Raw genomic sequence first — 17,055 nt, 5'->3', positions numbered from 1 at the left:
TAAAAACTCCATTTTACTATACTAATGAAATTATCAATCAATGAAACTCTCTATAATAATATTTGAATATTATAATAAACTCATATATCAAATAATATTTGAATAAACTCATTAGAAAAAAAATCCTATAAACATAATAAAATGATCCTCTATATTATTCTTAAAATTTAATTTTCTCTCAAATATCTGTTTATAAAACTACATATAATAATTACTTAAATATAATCATTTAAAATAATTCCACATACAAATCAATAATCTAAAATTTTGAAATTTAAAATATTTTATATATATAATAATAATAATAATAATATTATGGGTCAACCGCCTTATAATTTCTATAACAAATATTTTATATATATAATAATAATAATAATATTATAGCACCCTGAACGCGCACTTACATTATTAAGAGTTTTTTCAAAGGGTTTAGTCCATCAACTATTTAAAAAGGCCACTAACTACTGTTTTGAAATGTAGCGAGTAAAAGAGTTATATAAACACCTTTAGGTGTTGATACATTTTCGACGCGGGATTCTAAATTCCAAACGAAGTCTAGCCAATTCTTCTGGGAATTTTCAAGCTAGCTAGTCTAGTGTTCACAAGGGACAACTGGATAAACCTCTTGTAAAAGGCGGCTTTGTTGCTACATGAATATCTATAAGTAATCATTGCCAAGTCTAGTGTTCACTTTGTCAAAATGTTCTATTTTATTTTCATCACTCTCAATCCTTATATTTTGGTATCTAAGTGTAATAGCATGCTTAGCATTCCATTTTATTCTAATTTCAGGTAACTACTCTCAATCTTTAAATTGTTAGAGCACTAGCCAGAGGTAGTTTCGTAACTATTGCAATATTTAGTTTCTTGTTGGATGATAAGACTTTATACTAAATTGTACATCGCTGAACATTAGCAATTTGTTAACAATTTTACGCTTTAGGGAATCTGGATCCTCCTTACACAAAAACTTAATAATTGCGCCTATTTAGTTACTTTTACTTCACTCTCTTTGGTTTCAAACTCTTTATAGAGAAAGTGTTGAAATTCATTACTCTATTTTTTCCTCTTTGCAGAGAGCATTCCTTCAGTTGGAATGCCACCATTCTCATGTGGATGGACCACCTGAAAATGAACTAAATAAATAGGTATTAAATAGAAATTAATTACATGTATTTATTTTTAATTACCAAATATATTTAAACTAAGATATATTAGTCCAAACTCACTTAACTCGTTTGTCTGTATGTTCTGTTTTTTTATTTCACAAATTCGTATATGTATTTTCTTATGTTTTTCCCACACGTCTCTTAAAAAAAATATTATTTGAACATAGTTATTAAAAAATAAAAATAAAATATAATGTTTACTTTCAACATATCTTAACTTCTAATCCATTTCCCTTTCCCTCTCTCCTGTTAGATAAATCGGTATGATAATCCTGGATATCTTCAAGAATCGTGTTCGTTCACTTTCCGAACAAAGTATTTCGACCCTATTCTTGTCTGGGTTCACGAAATCTTTGCGGGGATAATTCTTGAAGAACAATCTGTTTCTGACAATGGAGAACAAATCAGAATGTAGAGAGGAAGTCTGTAATTTCGTATATCAAATCGAGACCAAAAGACTCCTTATATAGGAGACCAATAATAGAAACGAACAGACACACCTTTTCGGAAAACAGTTATGTCTGTTGGAACGGGTGCAACTATTCAAACGAATCGTTATGTCCGTTGGGAACGGGTGCAACTATTCAAACGAAACGTTATGCCCTTTCTATTATTCATATTCAATTACGTGTTTGGCTCAACGAGCGTGAACTCCGCACTACCCTAACTCGTTTCAAACTTAACGCATAATTGCATTGGCCTATAGTAAATCACATTACTACCAAAATGCATTGATGATACTAAAATCACCAACAAACTCCCCCCATTTTAGTATAATCCTTGATTTACTTTACAGGTATAACGATCAAACAAATGCATAGAAGAAAATGTCTTACGATTGAATTTTCATCTTAGTACAAATACACATTCTAAATATTCGAAAATCGGGGTGTCATAATGATTGAACCCGTCAATCCATTTGAATATCTAAAGATATAGTACACATATGTTTCTTACAATACTCTACTATTCATACTTGACACTTTACAAGCCATGTGTCCTTATCCATTAATAAGCATATAGGAAGCCAAGTCCAAGCTTCTTGAAGCGGCAAAACTTCATGCTCACATAGGTGATCCTTTTAATCTTGCACCTGCATTAGCAATTTTTCAAAAGAACCATTAAGAAGATATACTTCAACCTAGCCATCACTTGCAGGTCTGAGCATATACCTTGGGAAGATAAATACAATTGCTCCAATCTTTAACTATGATCTTTCCACATTGAATTCTGCTTCTAACATTGTATTAGAAGGGAATTGGGTATACCATAACTAATAGATTTAAATGGACTTTAATCCCATCCCAATTACCGACTTCTTCACTAAGTCTCTTGCTAACCCCTTCGTCAAGTGGTCAGCTAAGTTTTGTTGCGACCGAACAAACTCAATAGATATCACCCCATTCATGATTAATTCCCTAATCATACTATGTCTAATACCCAAATGTCTAGACTTTCCATTGTATATTTGACTATATGCTTTAGCCAGTGTGGCACTACTATCACAACGGATAGAAATTGGTGATATCGGTTTAGGCCATATCGGAATCTCATATACCAAGTTCCTTAGCCATTCTGCTTCTTTACCAGCAGCAGCTAATGCTACAAACTCAGATTCCATTGTGGAACTAGTTATACATGTTTGCTTCTTGGAAGCCCATGAGATGGCACCTCCCCCAAGCAAGAACATCCATCCACTTGTAGAGGATGAATCTTCAACATTATTTATCCAACTAGCATCCGAATAACCCTCTAACACCGAAGGAAATCCCATATATGACAATCCATAATTCATAGTACCCTTCAAGTACTTGAATACCCTAGTTATCACATGCCAATGATGTCTATTAGGATTACTAGTAAATCTGCTCAACTTTCCAACCGCATAAGCAATATCCGGTCTAGTGCTAATCATAGCATACATCAAAGAGCCTATAGCTCTTGAGTATTCGAGTTGATCCACAGGTTTACCTGTATTTGGCATAAGCTTTTCTCCTGGATCCATGGGAGTACTTACTGGAGAACAATTTTCATAATTGAACTTCTTGAGTATTTTCTCAATGTAATGAGATTGCGTAATTACAATCCCCTTATTCTCCCGTTTAATCTTAATACCAAGAATAACGTCCTCTTCTCCCATATCTTTCATGGAGAACTTTGATGACAAGAAATTCTTTGTTTTATCAACTTGATTTTGGTCGGTGCCAAAGATCAACATGTCATCAACATATAGACAAATGAAAACTCCTTTACCGGATGTATCAAATTTGCTATATACACATTTGTCAGCTTGGTTTAGAATGAAACCATTAGACAAAACAACCTCATCAAAATCTCAATATCCTTATCCTCCGCGATAAGGTTCTCAAATATATACATCTTGTTATGATTCACCTTTGAATGATCTTTATATGTCTTATAATAATAAATTTCATTGAATTCAAACATTCACATAGCATATTGATCAAATTTCAATTGAATAATTTAAATTATAAATTTTAAATAATTTGACCATGATTAACAAATTTTTAAGAAATTAACTTTAAATTAAATCACATACTTTTCACTTCAAAATTAAATAATATATTGAAGTTCTAAACTTCAATTTACTATACATTTACTTACTTTTTTTTTCTAGTGAATCAATTTACAAAGTATAATAAACTGGTTAACTTCTATTAAACCACTTGAAATTTCACCAGCAGGTGTATCTCCTAACAAATAACAATAATCATTTAAAATAAAAGAACATGAAAAATAAACAATATCCATACCATTATATGTTTGTTTAATGTTCCTATTTTTCTTAATGTCATTTATGTTTTGCACTCAAAAGAATTATTTGAATATTTCATTATCTAGCATCTTAATGTTTTGTGAAACACAAAGGCACCAATTATGATATAATACTAAATGTGATGTGTCCTCCTTTTACTATAGACACAAATCAAATCAAGTAGAAGCAACATACCTTTTCGTATAACTTTTCAAAATAACACATACCTTTTCGTTCAAATTATGTATGAAACGGTACACTGGTTTGGTGGAACTGGTTCTCGCCGTATGTGCTTCTTGAGGATCATAACATGTGATAAAGTTCCAAATTCTGCTAACTTTTCACTAGTTTGCAAATTCAAAACTCGAATTCATGATATAAATTTTTCTTGTGTTCATCGTATGTAAATTGTCCTTGAAACTTGTCCAATTTTTCGAAACTTTTAGTCATCTTCTTGACGGTGCTTCCTCCTCCAGCCATGATTATCAGAAAGAATACTTTGTTCGTTTGTTAGATAAATCGGTATGATAATCCTGGATATCTTCAAGAATCGTGTTCGTTCACTTTCCGAACAAAGTATTTCGACCCTATTCTTGTCTGGGTTCACGAAATCTTTGCGGGGATAATTCTTGAAGAACAATCTGTTTCTGACAATGGAGAACAGATCAAAATGTAGAGAGGAAGTCTGTAATTTCGTATATCAAATCGAGACCAAAAGACTCCTTATATAGGAGACCAATAATAGAAACGAACAGACACACCTTTTCGGAAAACAGTTATGTCTGTTGGAACGGGTGCAACTATTCAAACGAATCGTTATGTCTGTTGGGAACGGGTGCAACTATTCAAACGAAACGTTATGCCCTTTCTATTATTCATATTCAATTACGTGTTTGGCTCAACGAGCGTGCACTCCGCACAACCCTAACTCGTTTCAAACTTAACGCATAATTGCATTGGCCTATAGTAAATCACATTACTACCAAAATGCATTGATGATACTAAAATCACCAACATCTCCCCCCTCTCTTTCCCCCCCTCTCTCTCTCGTCTAAACTCACTTTCCGCTTTGAGTGAACTGATAAATAAACTTCTGGTAGTTTGTTCCTTACAAATTTCACCTTTTCCATCTCTTCTGTCCGCTTTTTTTATTTCGCTAACGTGTGAAAATAATAACGGTGTCTTCGTGTAAGTTTGATTTAATATAAACTAACGCTTAAACGAACATTCATGTATTTATCAGTTCATTTTTTTATGCACTAACGTGTAAAAATATTAACATGTTTTTTTAAAGTAAGTTTGATTTTAATATAAACTATTTGTATGAGGAAACATGTTGTATGTATTCTAATGAATATTTAATTTTGAGTATCATATGTAGTATTCTCGAATTAAACACAAACGGGATGTTTTAATTAAGAGTAAAAGAAATTAACTGCCACAAACAGCACTCTTATTTTTATATAAAGTTCAAAGTGAAATGATACAAAAATTTGAATCGATGCCGTTAATAAATGAATTATGGTTGCAATTTTACACATAAAAATTATAACTACTTATGTGATGAAAAAAAAATATCCACTATGAAGCAGGTTTTTGTGCTAGTTATTAATTTTTTATTTTTTTAATAAAAATAAATTAAATAATTGTTTATTTATTGTAATTAATTAAATGATAAAGGATATTTTAGAAATGGAAAAAGAGCCAGCCCAAAATCTTGTATTCTCTTTATATATAGTTATAGATATAGCTAACAGACCCAAGAATTGTTAAATTGAAATGGATTACATGGTTTGCAATAGATTGGGCTAGCTATCTCGAAAAAGTGGAATTTAGGCCCAGAAAACATCCTTACCACTAGGTTGCAGCTTCGTTTTTGTCATATAGTTGCCTTAGCTAATATTTAATAGTTACTGAAAATTAAAAAAAAAACATAAATAATTAAAAATAAAAAAGTCAAATATAGTTAAAAAGGTTAAAAAAAGTCTACGTGGACTTCAAAAATAAAAATAAAAGTCATGCTGTCAATATAAAAATGCCATGTTTGGAGGAATCTGGCGTTCAGGTGTGTTATAGACGGAATCTAGAAATTGTATGGAGGTTTTTAAAAAAAAACTTTACCGGAGACTAAATTCAAATCTCGTTAATATTAAAGGGGGTGTTGTATATTTAACCATTTAAAATAGTGTTGAATTATCTAAATTATTATTATATTGATATCTTAATATTTATGTTTCAATTTAAAAATTATGTAATATTTTAGGAAAAGATTATGGGAAAAATAGAACATTGACAAAAAAAAAAAAGTGTTATGCATATTACTTTCTTTAATATCTTTACACCGTCCAGAAGATTTACTCAATTACTCTCAAACAATACTTGTCATCTTATTCCATTATATTTAATCACTCTTTTTGACCAATATATTTCATTCCCTATAATATTAAACTAAACCATTTCATCCATTTATTGTAGGCTTAAAAATTAATTAATTAATTTTTATTAAATATTAAATATATCAATTGCTAAATTATAAACTATTAGTATTTGATAAGGTAATACAATTGTTGAATTATTTAATATAACTTGTTAAAACCTGTTTTACATAGAATGTATTTTTAAGCAATTGTATGAAAGTAGTAAGAATTTTCTTTCTAAAAAAAGTAATACAATATTACAAAAAAAATTGATCTGTGTTTAATATAATGACATATAAATCCCATTGTATATAACTTGTGTTAAAAATTATTTTTAAAACAAATTATATTGTATTACTTTTATTATAAAAAAACTTATAAAGATGATTATTTTATTTTAATTTTTTTAACACAAAATATTGTACAAAATGGGCTTAGTCCCTCACAATATTAAACACAAGTCAATTTTTTTATAATATTATATTAAATTTTTATAAATAAATTCTTATTACTTTCATGCAAGGGTTTTAACAAATTATCAAATAAGTTAATGACTGTGTTATGTTATGAAATACTAATATTTTATAATTCAACAATTGATATATTAAATATTTAGTAAAAAATAAAAAATATTATTCACGATACTAACAATTTTATTTTTTATACAAAATTTTCATCTTTTATTAAATAAATAAATACAATAATTAACAAAATTAAACTAATTTATATATGCAATAAATGGATTAACTGATTTAGTTGTATTTTTAGGAAGTGAGATACATTGGTCAAAGAGAGTAATAAATATTATCGAATAAGGTAACAAGTATTGTTTGGGGGTAAGTGAGTGAATTATGTGGACGGTTGTAAATTTATAAAAGAAACTAATATAAATAACATATTTTCTTTTGGTCAATGTTCTTTTTTTCCATAGTTTTCCCAAAACTTTACATAATTTTTAGTTTTAAAACATTAAAATTAAAATATTAATAAAATAATAATTTAGGTCATTCAACACTATTTTAAAAGGTGGAAAGGTTTGGCAAAACAAGATACTAAAATTACAACTCCAAACACTAGATAGTGATACCATGTCATACAACAACCACCAAGCATCATCCTCCACTCCCGGCCGTCGTCCTCCAGGGCGTCCACTTGGCTCCAAAAACAAACCTAAGATGCCTATCATAGAAAAACATGACAATCCTAATGCACTAAATTCTCATGTCCTAGAGATCACTTGCGGATCTGACATCTCACAGAGTCTCTTTGATTACGCTTGTCGTCAAGGGAGGGGCATCAATATCCTCTGTGGAAATGGAATAGTGGCTAATGTTAGACTTCTTCAGCCCACGGGAAATGTTGTAATGCTTCAAGGAAATTTTGAGATACTTTCGATATCAGGGACAATTTTTCCTTCGGGAACACCATCAAGTGCAGGAGAATTGGTAATTCATTTAATGGGAACGTCAGGGCAGGTGATTGGGGGGACTGTCATGCCTCCTCTAATGGCATCAAGTTCAATTTCTTTGATGGCTGCTTCTTTTGCAAACATTGCATCTGAAAAATTTTCTTTGGTGACCAATAATCTGATAGAACATGAGCCCAGAAATGTGATTAAAAGTGATACTGGCTCGCTCAATGCTGGAAAATCTATATCTCAAATGATAAACAATATGAGTTTCAACTCCAATTATCTCAAATGATCTGAGATGCTAGTGCACTAAATCACCACCCAAACTTCATTGTTTCTAGTTTTGTAGATTAGTGATTTACATATTGATGGTTAATAAATATTATTATGGACTTGTATTGTTTGTTTTTGAAACATTTCAATTTATTAAAATGAATAAATTTATGGGTGGAATAAAATTTTGTTGTTTTAGGGTTACTCTTTTCTTTTCTTTATTTATTTATTTATTTATGACTCTCCATATATAATAAATCAGAATAATTGTTTCTCTACCGTAATAAGTTAACTTTAATTAAAGTTCCTTTTTTAATAAACAAGTTTAGTCTATATATATATATATATATATATATATATATATATATATATATATATATATATATATATATGTATATATATAATTAAGTCAAAACAAAGGTTATGGTGTAAGATAAGTCAAGGAATTAATCAATTTAGTTTTTCTTGGAGTTAAGGTAATTGATATTGTGTCAAATTTAGATGTGGTAGACTTAAAGAAGGTCGATCGAGTTTATATTTAGATGAAAATGAAAATTTTGATGAGATTGATTGAAAATATACATGTTGATATTTTTTATAGTAGAGTAATTATCGGTGAAGACTATGAAAGCTTACATATTATTTTCAATCAAGGTGGAGATTGTTGGATTTAGTTGAAAATATATATGTTGAAGAAGCCTCACATTGCTAAGTTTTGTGAAGGAAGAGAGAGAGTCCAAGACTATACATATGATTCAAGTTTTTCTTTACAAGACGCACCAATTAAAAACACTTTAAGCTTGTATCTGACTTTGTTTGTTCTCTTATACTCTTGTAATAGAGTTAGGGGTGACAAAACGGACTCGACCCGTCAAGCATATCCGTTTTGCCCGCACTTTCGTGGAGCAGTACAAGGTTTTAGGCCCGTTTCTTTTAATGTGTCCACCTCGCCCCATTTTTTTACAGGCTTGGACCTTCCCCGCCCCTCCCTCATTTTTTGCGGGACGGGGCAAGGTTTTAGACCCGCATTCTCAAATATGCCCCACTGCCCCGTTTTTTTTTTTGCGGGTTACGTTTTGTCACGGGTTTTTGCAGGGGGTCTGAACGGGGCGGACATGCCAGTTTGCCACCCATAATTAGAGTGTTGTGAGACATAATTAAATATTTATTTTTGAAGGATGTTAGTGTACAGGGGTCTGAGCTAATTGAGAGTATATTATGTGTTGTAACAATTTTCACATAAACTTATCATGTGGTTGTCTATTAACAACAGCCATAGTTTTTTCTCCGATTTTAAATTTTACACATTATTTTTGTGTTGGGATTATGTTCCTCTTTTTTCTTTGTATTTATTATTTTTCCAACAGATTTATAATAATAAAAGAGAAATAAAACAAAAGAGTGGTGTGTTAATGACCAAAATGCTTATAAGAGATTTAAAATTCAATAATATAAAATGATATAGCATACAAATTTCCCTCTAATGATACCATAAAATGAATTTAGTAAAATGTTTTGGTATTCTCCAAACATTTTATCTCCAAGGAATCATCTCTTTGATGAATTGAGACATTAAAATGTTTTGGTCAAAGATTATTAGTAAAATGTTCCATCTTAGTAAAATGGTTCACTAAAGGCACTATCGCTCTAAAGGCTGCATCATTTGTTTCGTTAATTAGGGGTGTTTACGGTTTGATTGGGATCGGTTTTAATGCAAAAATTCATCTGATTCAAAAATAAATTTATTTGCGGTTTGGTTCGGTTTTGGATCATAAGTTAAAAAAATCCAATCCGATCCGATCCAATTTAATGCGGTTTAATTTATATCGATTTTTGGATATCTAAATTATAAATTATATATTTATTAATATTATAAAAATACTAATGAATCATAGATTTGATATAATATATATCATATATAATATTAAAAGTTAATATTATAAAATAAAAATGATCGATTATAGTTGAAATCATAAAAATAAATAGATTAAACTAAGTTAATAGATAAGATAAAAAAATTAATTATCATATAATAATAAATTGATGTAAGATATCATACTAATAAAAAATAAATAAGTACAAAATATATGCATGCGGTTCGGTTTGGTTTGATCGATTTTGAAAAATCAATCTGAAATCTGATTCGAACCGTGCGGTTCTCACAAAATGATATCCAAACACATCCAATAAACTTCCGTGATTTTCGGTTTTTTTAGATTGATTTGCGATTTTTATTTGAATTGATTTAGATTTGAACACCCCTATCGCGTTAATGGTATTTGGTCTTCTAGAAATGCAAGTAAATTTCAAAACAGGAGCACTTTGTTCACTGTTGTTTATAATTAAATTTTTTCTGAGATATCCTACACTAGCTCTAACACCAAAATAATTAACGGTGAATTGAGATGTATTACTCTAAAATTTAATATTTTACCGTAATATTTATATATTAATATAAATAAATTCTTAATATTTATAAATCAATTTTTTATAATAAAAAATTAATAAATTACAATTAGTATGCCATGCTTCATTAAAAAGCGAGAAAAAATAATTATTATAAACTATATTTGTCATATTTCTCCGTACACTTTATTAATTGTTGTTAGTCATTTATTCTATACGTATTAAAACCTAAAACCTTAGTTTTTGTTTAATCGAACATTAATTCAAACTCGATACTTTTGCGTAGTTTTTGAGATCGATATTTGGGGAAAATCCCTACTATTACTGCATTGGCAAAATAATACACTTGTTATTTTTTCGATCACTAGGCTTTACCAAGTCTAAGCCTGACCTGCCAAAAAAATCAATGACTAAGTCTAGCCTGTAGTCTGTCATAAGCCTGTTTTTTAGGCCCGAGTCTAGCTTTTTCGAAGGTCTGATTAGCCTGTTGGCCTACCTAAAAGCCTATTTATTTTAGACACATGTAAATATGCAATTCAAATAATGTTTAAATAGAGCAACAAACTAAAATACCAATGAGACTATAATTTTTGTTTACATTAACTTATTTTAACTTACCTATGAGCATAAGTCTTGGGAGTTTATTTTTTAAAAGAACTTATGAAAACAACTTATGACATTGTTGATAAAGTGTTTTCATCTTATTTTCACAAATTCTCCAAGATTTCCAAGTTTTATTTATGTATTTTAATTTAAACTACAAAACATAAAATAATGATAATAAAAAATTATTCATATTTATTTAAATAGGTCGGTCTAATAGGCTTAAAGACGTTTTTTATGACCTGAGACCTAGTCTTTTTAAAAAAATAGGCTTATAAAAAAGTATAGGTCTTTTCTATTTAAAAAAAATAATATCTGGCCTAACCTGAGCATGTGTAGGCTAGGCCGTGGGCCTCTGTTATCGGTCTAGCCTATTTTCACCCCTAACTGCAACCAAGATGTAGTTCATACTAAATCAATGGAGTCCACTCCAACCAAGATGTAGTTCGTACTAAATGAAGGAAGAAATAGTCTGATGAAGTCTACCCTCCAGACATTGAATATTTTTACCTCTAACATAGGGTTCTGAGGCATCTCATTGTTCTTCGAAATATTTCTCGTTTATTGACAGCGATCACACTCTTTGACATGATAGAATGCATATCTAAATAGAGATGACGATTATAGGTCTAGTTGAAGTACTTTGCAGTAGTGCGATTTTCGCTAAAATTACCCTTATATTCTGAATCATGATAATGTTTTAGTATCTTCATTTGCTCGCCCATAGGTACACAGCTTCAGATTAAGCCCTCAACCATCGATATCAAAACCATAACTCATAGAATGGTTAACCTAGTTGTGGATATTCACCGCCTCGAAGATATGCTAAAACACAAAGCAGGGTCTTATCCATCAATATTTTCGATCAATGAGAATGGAAGGGGAAATCAAAGGATGTGATGCCTCGCAACCCAGTCACTACGAACAAGTGCTAGAAAACACAATTGATGTAATGGACGCATAAAGTGTTAGTAGACATAGGAAACTGCAACATCAAGGAAAGTCTGATTGATAAAGGCATCAGGGTCGATATCATATTTTGGGAGGTGTACAAGCAATTAGTATTACCCTACAATAGGACATTGGTAGGATTATCAGGTGTTAGATCTAAAGTATTAGGATTGATATAAGATTTGACAAACTTCGCCGCAGAAGTTGAATCCAAATCAATACAGGCCACACAACTAGTGGTAGAAGAAAGATATCATCCTACAACCTCATCATTGGACGACTAATATTGAATGCACCCAAAACTATCATATAATAAGCCACATATGACAATGAATCTATAATATAAGAAAATTAGTGGTTCTGGTTTTTACAAAACTACCCGTCCTTACTTTTTTTACACCTATTAAAATTGTTGGTTTTTTTGTCTATCTACACAATTGTCCATTATAATCTTAATATTTTATTCAACTATATTATAACTTACTTTAACCATTATTTCTCTCTCTTCACCTTTTTAGTTTTCTACCCTAATCTCTCTATACTCCATTTACTTTTTATAAGAAAAATGATATTTATGATCCAAAAATTTAATTTAAAAATGGTATTCGGGAAAAAATCTATTATTGATTTAAATATTTTATATACGAAAATTTACTATTGATCCATATATTTTTGTAAATGATACCTAAACATAAATAATATTTAAATACGGGAAAAATTTATTATTGATCTAAATATTTTCATATACAAAAAATGATATTTATGATTCAAATTTTTTTTATTCAAAAATTGTATACGGAAAAAAATCTATTATTGATCTAAATACTTTTATATACAAAAATTTACTATTGAAATAGATATTTTTGTAAACGTTACCTAAACATAAATAATATTTGTCTACGGGGAAAAAAATCTATAATTGATATAAATATTTTTCTATATGGAAAATGGTATTTATGATCCAAAAAAATTTAATTCAAAAAGGTATACGGGAAAGAAATCTATTATTTATCTAAATATTTTTATATACGAAAATTTACTATTTATCCAAATATTTTTGTAAATGATACTTAAACATAAATAATATTCGTATACGGGAAATAATCTTTTATTGATCTAAATATTTTTCTATATGAAAAGTGGTATTTATGATCCAAAAATTTTAATTAAAAAATTTTATACGGGAAAAAATATATTATTGATTTAAATATTTTTATATACGAAAATTTACTATTGATCCAGATATTTTTATAAATGATACCTAAACATAAATAATATTTAAATACGGGAAAAAATCTATTATTGATCTAAATATTTTTATATACGAAAAAATAGTATTTATGATCCTAAATTTTTTTATTCAAAAATGGTATACGGGAAAAAATCTATTATTGATCTAAATATTTTTATATATGAAAATTTACTATTGATCTAGATATTTTTGTAAACGTTACCTAAACATAAATAATATTTGTATATGGGAAAAATTCTATAATTGATCTAAATATTTTTCTATATAATGGTATTTATGATCCAAAAAAATTTAATTAAAAAATGGTTTACGAAAAAAAATCTATTATTGATCTAAATATTTTTATACACGAAAATTTATTATTAATCCAAATATTTTTGTAAATGATACATAAACATAAATAATATTTGTATACGGAAAAAAATATTTTATTGATCTAAATATTTTTCTATATGAAAAATGGTATTTATGATCCAACAATTTTAATTCAAAAATGGTATACGGAAAAAAAATCTATTATTAATTTAAATATTTTTATATACGAAAATTTACTATTGATTTAAATATTTTTGTAAATGATATCTAAACATAAATAATATTTAAATACGGGAAAAATCTATTTTTGATCTAAATATTTTTATATATGAAAAATGATATTTATGATCCAAAATTTTTTGATTCAAAAATTGTATACGGGAAAAATCTATTATTGATCTAAGTATTTTTTATACGATAATTTACTATTCATTCAAATATTTTTATAAATGTAACCTAAACAAAAATAATATTTGTTTATGGACAAAATTTATTATTGATCTAAATATTTTTATATACGAAAAATTGTATTTAAGATCCAAAATTTTTTTATTCAAAAATGATATACGGGAAAAAATCTACTATTAATCTAAATATTTTGATATACAAAAATTTACTATTGATTCAAATATTTTTGTAGATGATATCTAAACATAAATAATATTTGAATACGAGAAAAAAATATATTTTTGTCTACATATTTTTATATAAGAAAGATGATATTTATGATCCAAGAATGATATAAGGGAAAAAATTTATTATTGATCTAAATAATTTTATATACGAAAAATTTATTATTGGTCTAAATATATTTTTTTTAAATGTTCTATTTAAAATAAATGTATTATGTAAACAAATGCGCGTATCAGAGCAGAACCCGTGCGTATGCACGGGTTTGTTACTAGTTTCTCATTGAAAATGCGAAGATATCCACCATGTTCGCAGATCAGCAGGAGGCAACACATTGCATCGTCATACTCTTTGAAAAAACACAATCGTAATCTAAATGAAAAATTCATCCCATCATAGAATTATAAGAAAATATAAAAATTTATCGAGGTGAAGCATCATTATATGTATCTAGTTAGAGTGTAATACATATTTTTTTCCTTAATTATAAAAATTTCTCATTTTCAATTTTCATTCTTTTAAGTTCTTTTTTCAAGACATATTAATGTTAATGTTAGTAGTTTTTAAGACTGAATTAGAGTTAAAAGAAATGCAAATTAATATAAGAGAGACAGGTGCTGTTATATGTATATATATTATGATATACTCAGTCATGCTATCTTAATCAGCGGCAGCATGCTACCTCGTTGAACTTTCCGTAACAGATGAGATGAAGTGATCAATGTTGGACTTGGCTATATGCTCGTACGATATGACCAGTTTATTTTAGCTTTAAAAATATGTTTTTTTTTTGTATTTTTTAAAATAAATTTTTTAAAATTATTTTTTAAAATATTATAAGTTTTTTTATATTTGTTTTTTATAAATTGAAACATTATTTTTGACATTCTAAGACATAAACAAGTATTATTAAAAACCAAAACATAGTTAAAATCGTAATTTTTTCAAAAAGTGATATTTTAAAAATGATTTTTATGAAAATTTATTTGAAATAGTTTTAAAATTAAATAAATTTTTGAAATTTTGATATCCAAAAAAATTTTAATAAAAATATTAAATACCTAAAATAATACTTCATTTGAAGTTTTTATGAAAAAAAATTTGTAAATTTTTTAACATAAATTTATGGAGAATTTCTTATCCCATCCAATATACATTGAAAAACACATTTGAAAACTCCAACATACACTTCGGACGTGGATATCCAAAATAACCAATATCCAAAATTATTTTGAATTTTATTTTAAAAAGATATTTATTTATAATATAATAAATAAATATTTAATTTTATTTTGATTTTACTTTAAAAAAGAAATTTTTTATAATGACATTCAACTTCTGATTATAATGTAAATATCTTTTATTTCTCCAAATATAAATGTCATTTAAATTAAATAAATATCCCAATTTATTTTATTTTATTTTGAAAATATATTTATTTATAATATAGTTATTATGTAATTAAAATGATTTATTATTAACAAAGAATAACTTAAATTTATAATTGAAAACTAAATATTAAAATAAATTTATGATATGAAATTAAACAATGAATGTAATAATTAAATTTTTAATTGCAATGGTAAAATGTAATTGTTTTTTTATTTATTTAAAATTATGAATAATTTTTGGATAAAATTTATAACTTTAAAAGTTAAATTTAATTTAGATGATACTTTTATTTGGAGAAATAAAAGATATTTATATTATAATCAAAAGTTGAATGTTATTATAAATAAATATTTTTTAAAAATAAATTCAAATATTTATTTATTATATTATAAGTATATTATAAATAAATATTTTTAAAATAAAATCAAAATAAAATTTAAAAAAATTTGGAATATTTGTTATTTCAGTTCACATTTTCTAAACAAAATTTTTTTTTTCGATATACACATGTGAAGTCACATTTTCTTGCAAAAAGATGTGACTTCGAATATGCAGATGCGAAAATATCTTTTCTTGAGAAAAAAATTGCGTTCGAATGTGTGCATCTGAAGTTTGAAGATATTTTGATATTTTCGTTAGAGACTTCTAAGAAGGTGTATGAGTGGGTTAAGAAATTCTAATTTATGTATCACTATAAAAATTATTTAAAACAAAACTCAGGGCCATAATATATTTTTTATAATTATAAAATAAATAGATTAAGAAAATATAATAAATAAATAAATATATTATTGTTTAGTTTTTTTTTTAAAACAACCGATTATATTAATACAGCACAAAACATATCGAGACTAATCCATATACAAAAGAGACCTTTCATAAAACCAACGACTAAAAATAAACATGATTAGCACAGTAATTAGTTATTTATAGTATTATTTATTGTTGCATTCGTATTACTACAAATGTAAGCAGGAGAATAATAACTTGAAAGGAATGCATATAACATTAATAAAATAATATAATTAAAAAATAAATAATTGAAATTGTACTAAAATTAAATGTAACAATTTATCTATTAAAAATTAATTAGATGAACTTACTAATTTGCCCTTTTACCACAAATTGTTTATACTAAAAAAGAATTTAAGTTCTAAAAAAAAGAATTTAAATAATTAAGTAATGTTTATTTTTTTTTTAAATTCTCATCTCTTATTAAAGTATGACATGTAACATTCATTTTTCATCAATCACCAATTAAATCACAATCAAATATTATATACACTCATTCTCTCTTGATTAAAATTTCAAATCTCACATCTTTTATACACATTAATTTTCTGCACCGTGTCGAATCGCTTTTTAGTCTGCCTATTAAACCGAAAATTTATTCTGATAACCGTGGATTGGGTCAAAAAGATGCATGAGGTCATGAAAATGTATGGGGTGCAATGAAGTGC

At 27.3% G+C, this 17,055-nt stretch overlaps 1 protein-coding gene across 1 annotated transcript; it reads left to right on the top strand.

Moving 5' to 3' along the window:
- Window positions 1-7,450: 7,450 nt before the first annotated feature.
- LOC131657566 (AT-hook motif nuclear-localized protein 29-like) lies at window positions 7,451-8,065 on the top strand. Its single transcript, XM_058926950.1, has one exon. The coding sequence runs from the start codon at window positions 7,451-7,453 to the stop codon at window positions 8,063-8,065; it is 615 nt and encodes a 204-aa protein (XP_058782933.1).
- The last annotated feature ends 8,990 nt before the right edge of the window (window positions 8,066-17,055 follow it).

Source organism: Vicia villosa, linkage group LG3, assembly GCF_029867415.1.
Source record: "Vicia villosa cultivar HV-30 ecotype Madison, WI linkage group LG3, Vvil1.0, whole genome shotgun sequence".
NCBI classification, from domain to species: domain Eukaryota; kingdom Viridiplantae; phylum Streptophyta; class Magnoliopsida; order Fabales; family Fabaceae; genus Vicia; species Vicia villosa.
The sequence above is the reverse complement of the archived record's forward strand: the minus strand, read 5'-3'. Positions and strand labels throughout refer to the sequence as shown.

What these genes read in the sequence shown, in the direction of transcription:
- LOC131657566 (XM_058926950.1), top strand. Translation starts at nt 7,451, where the DNA reads ATGTCATACAACAACCACCAAGCATCATCCTCCACTCCCGGCCGTCGT.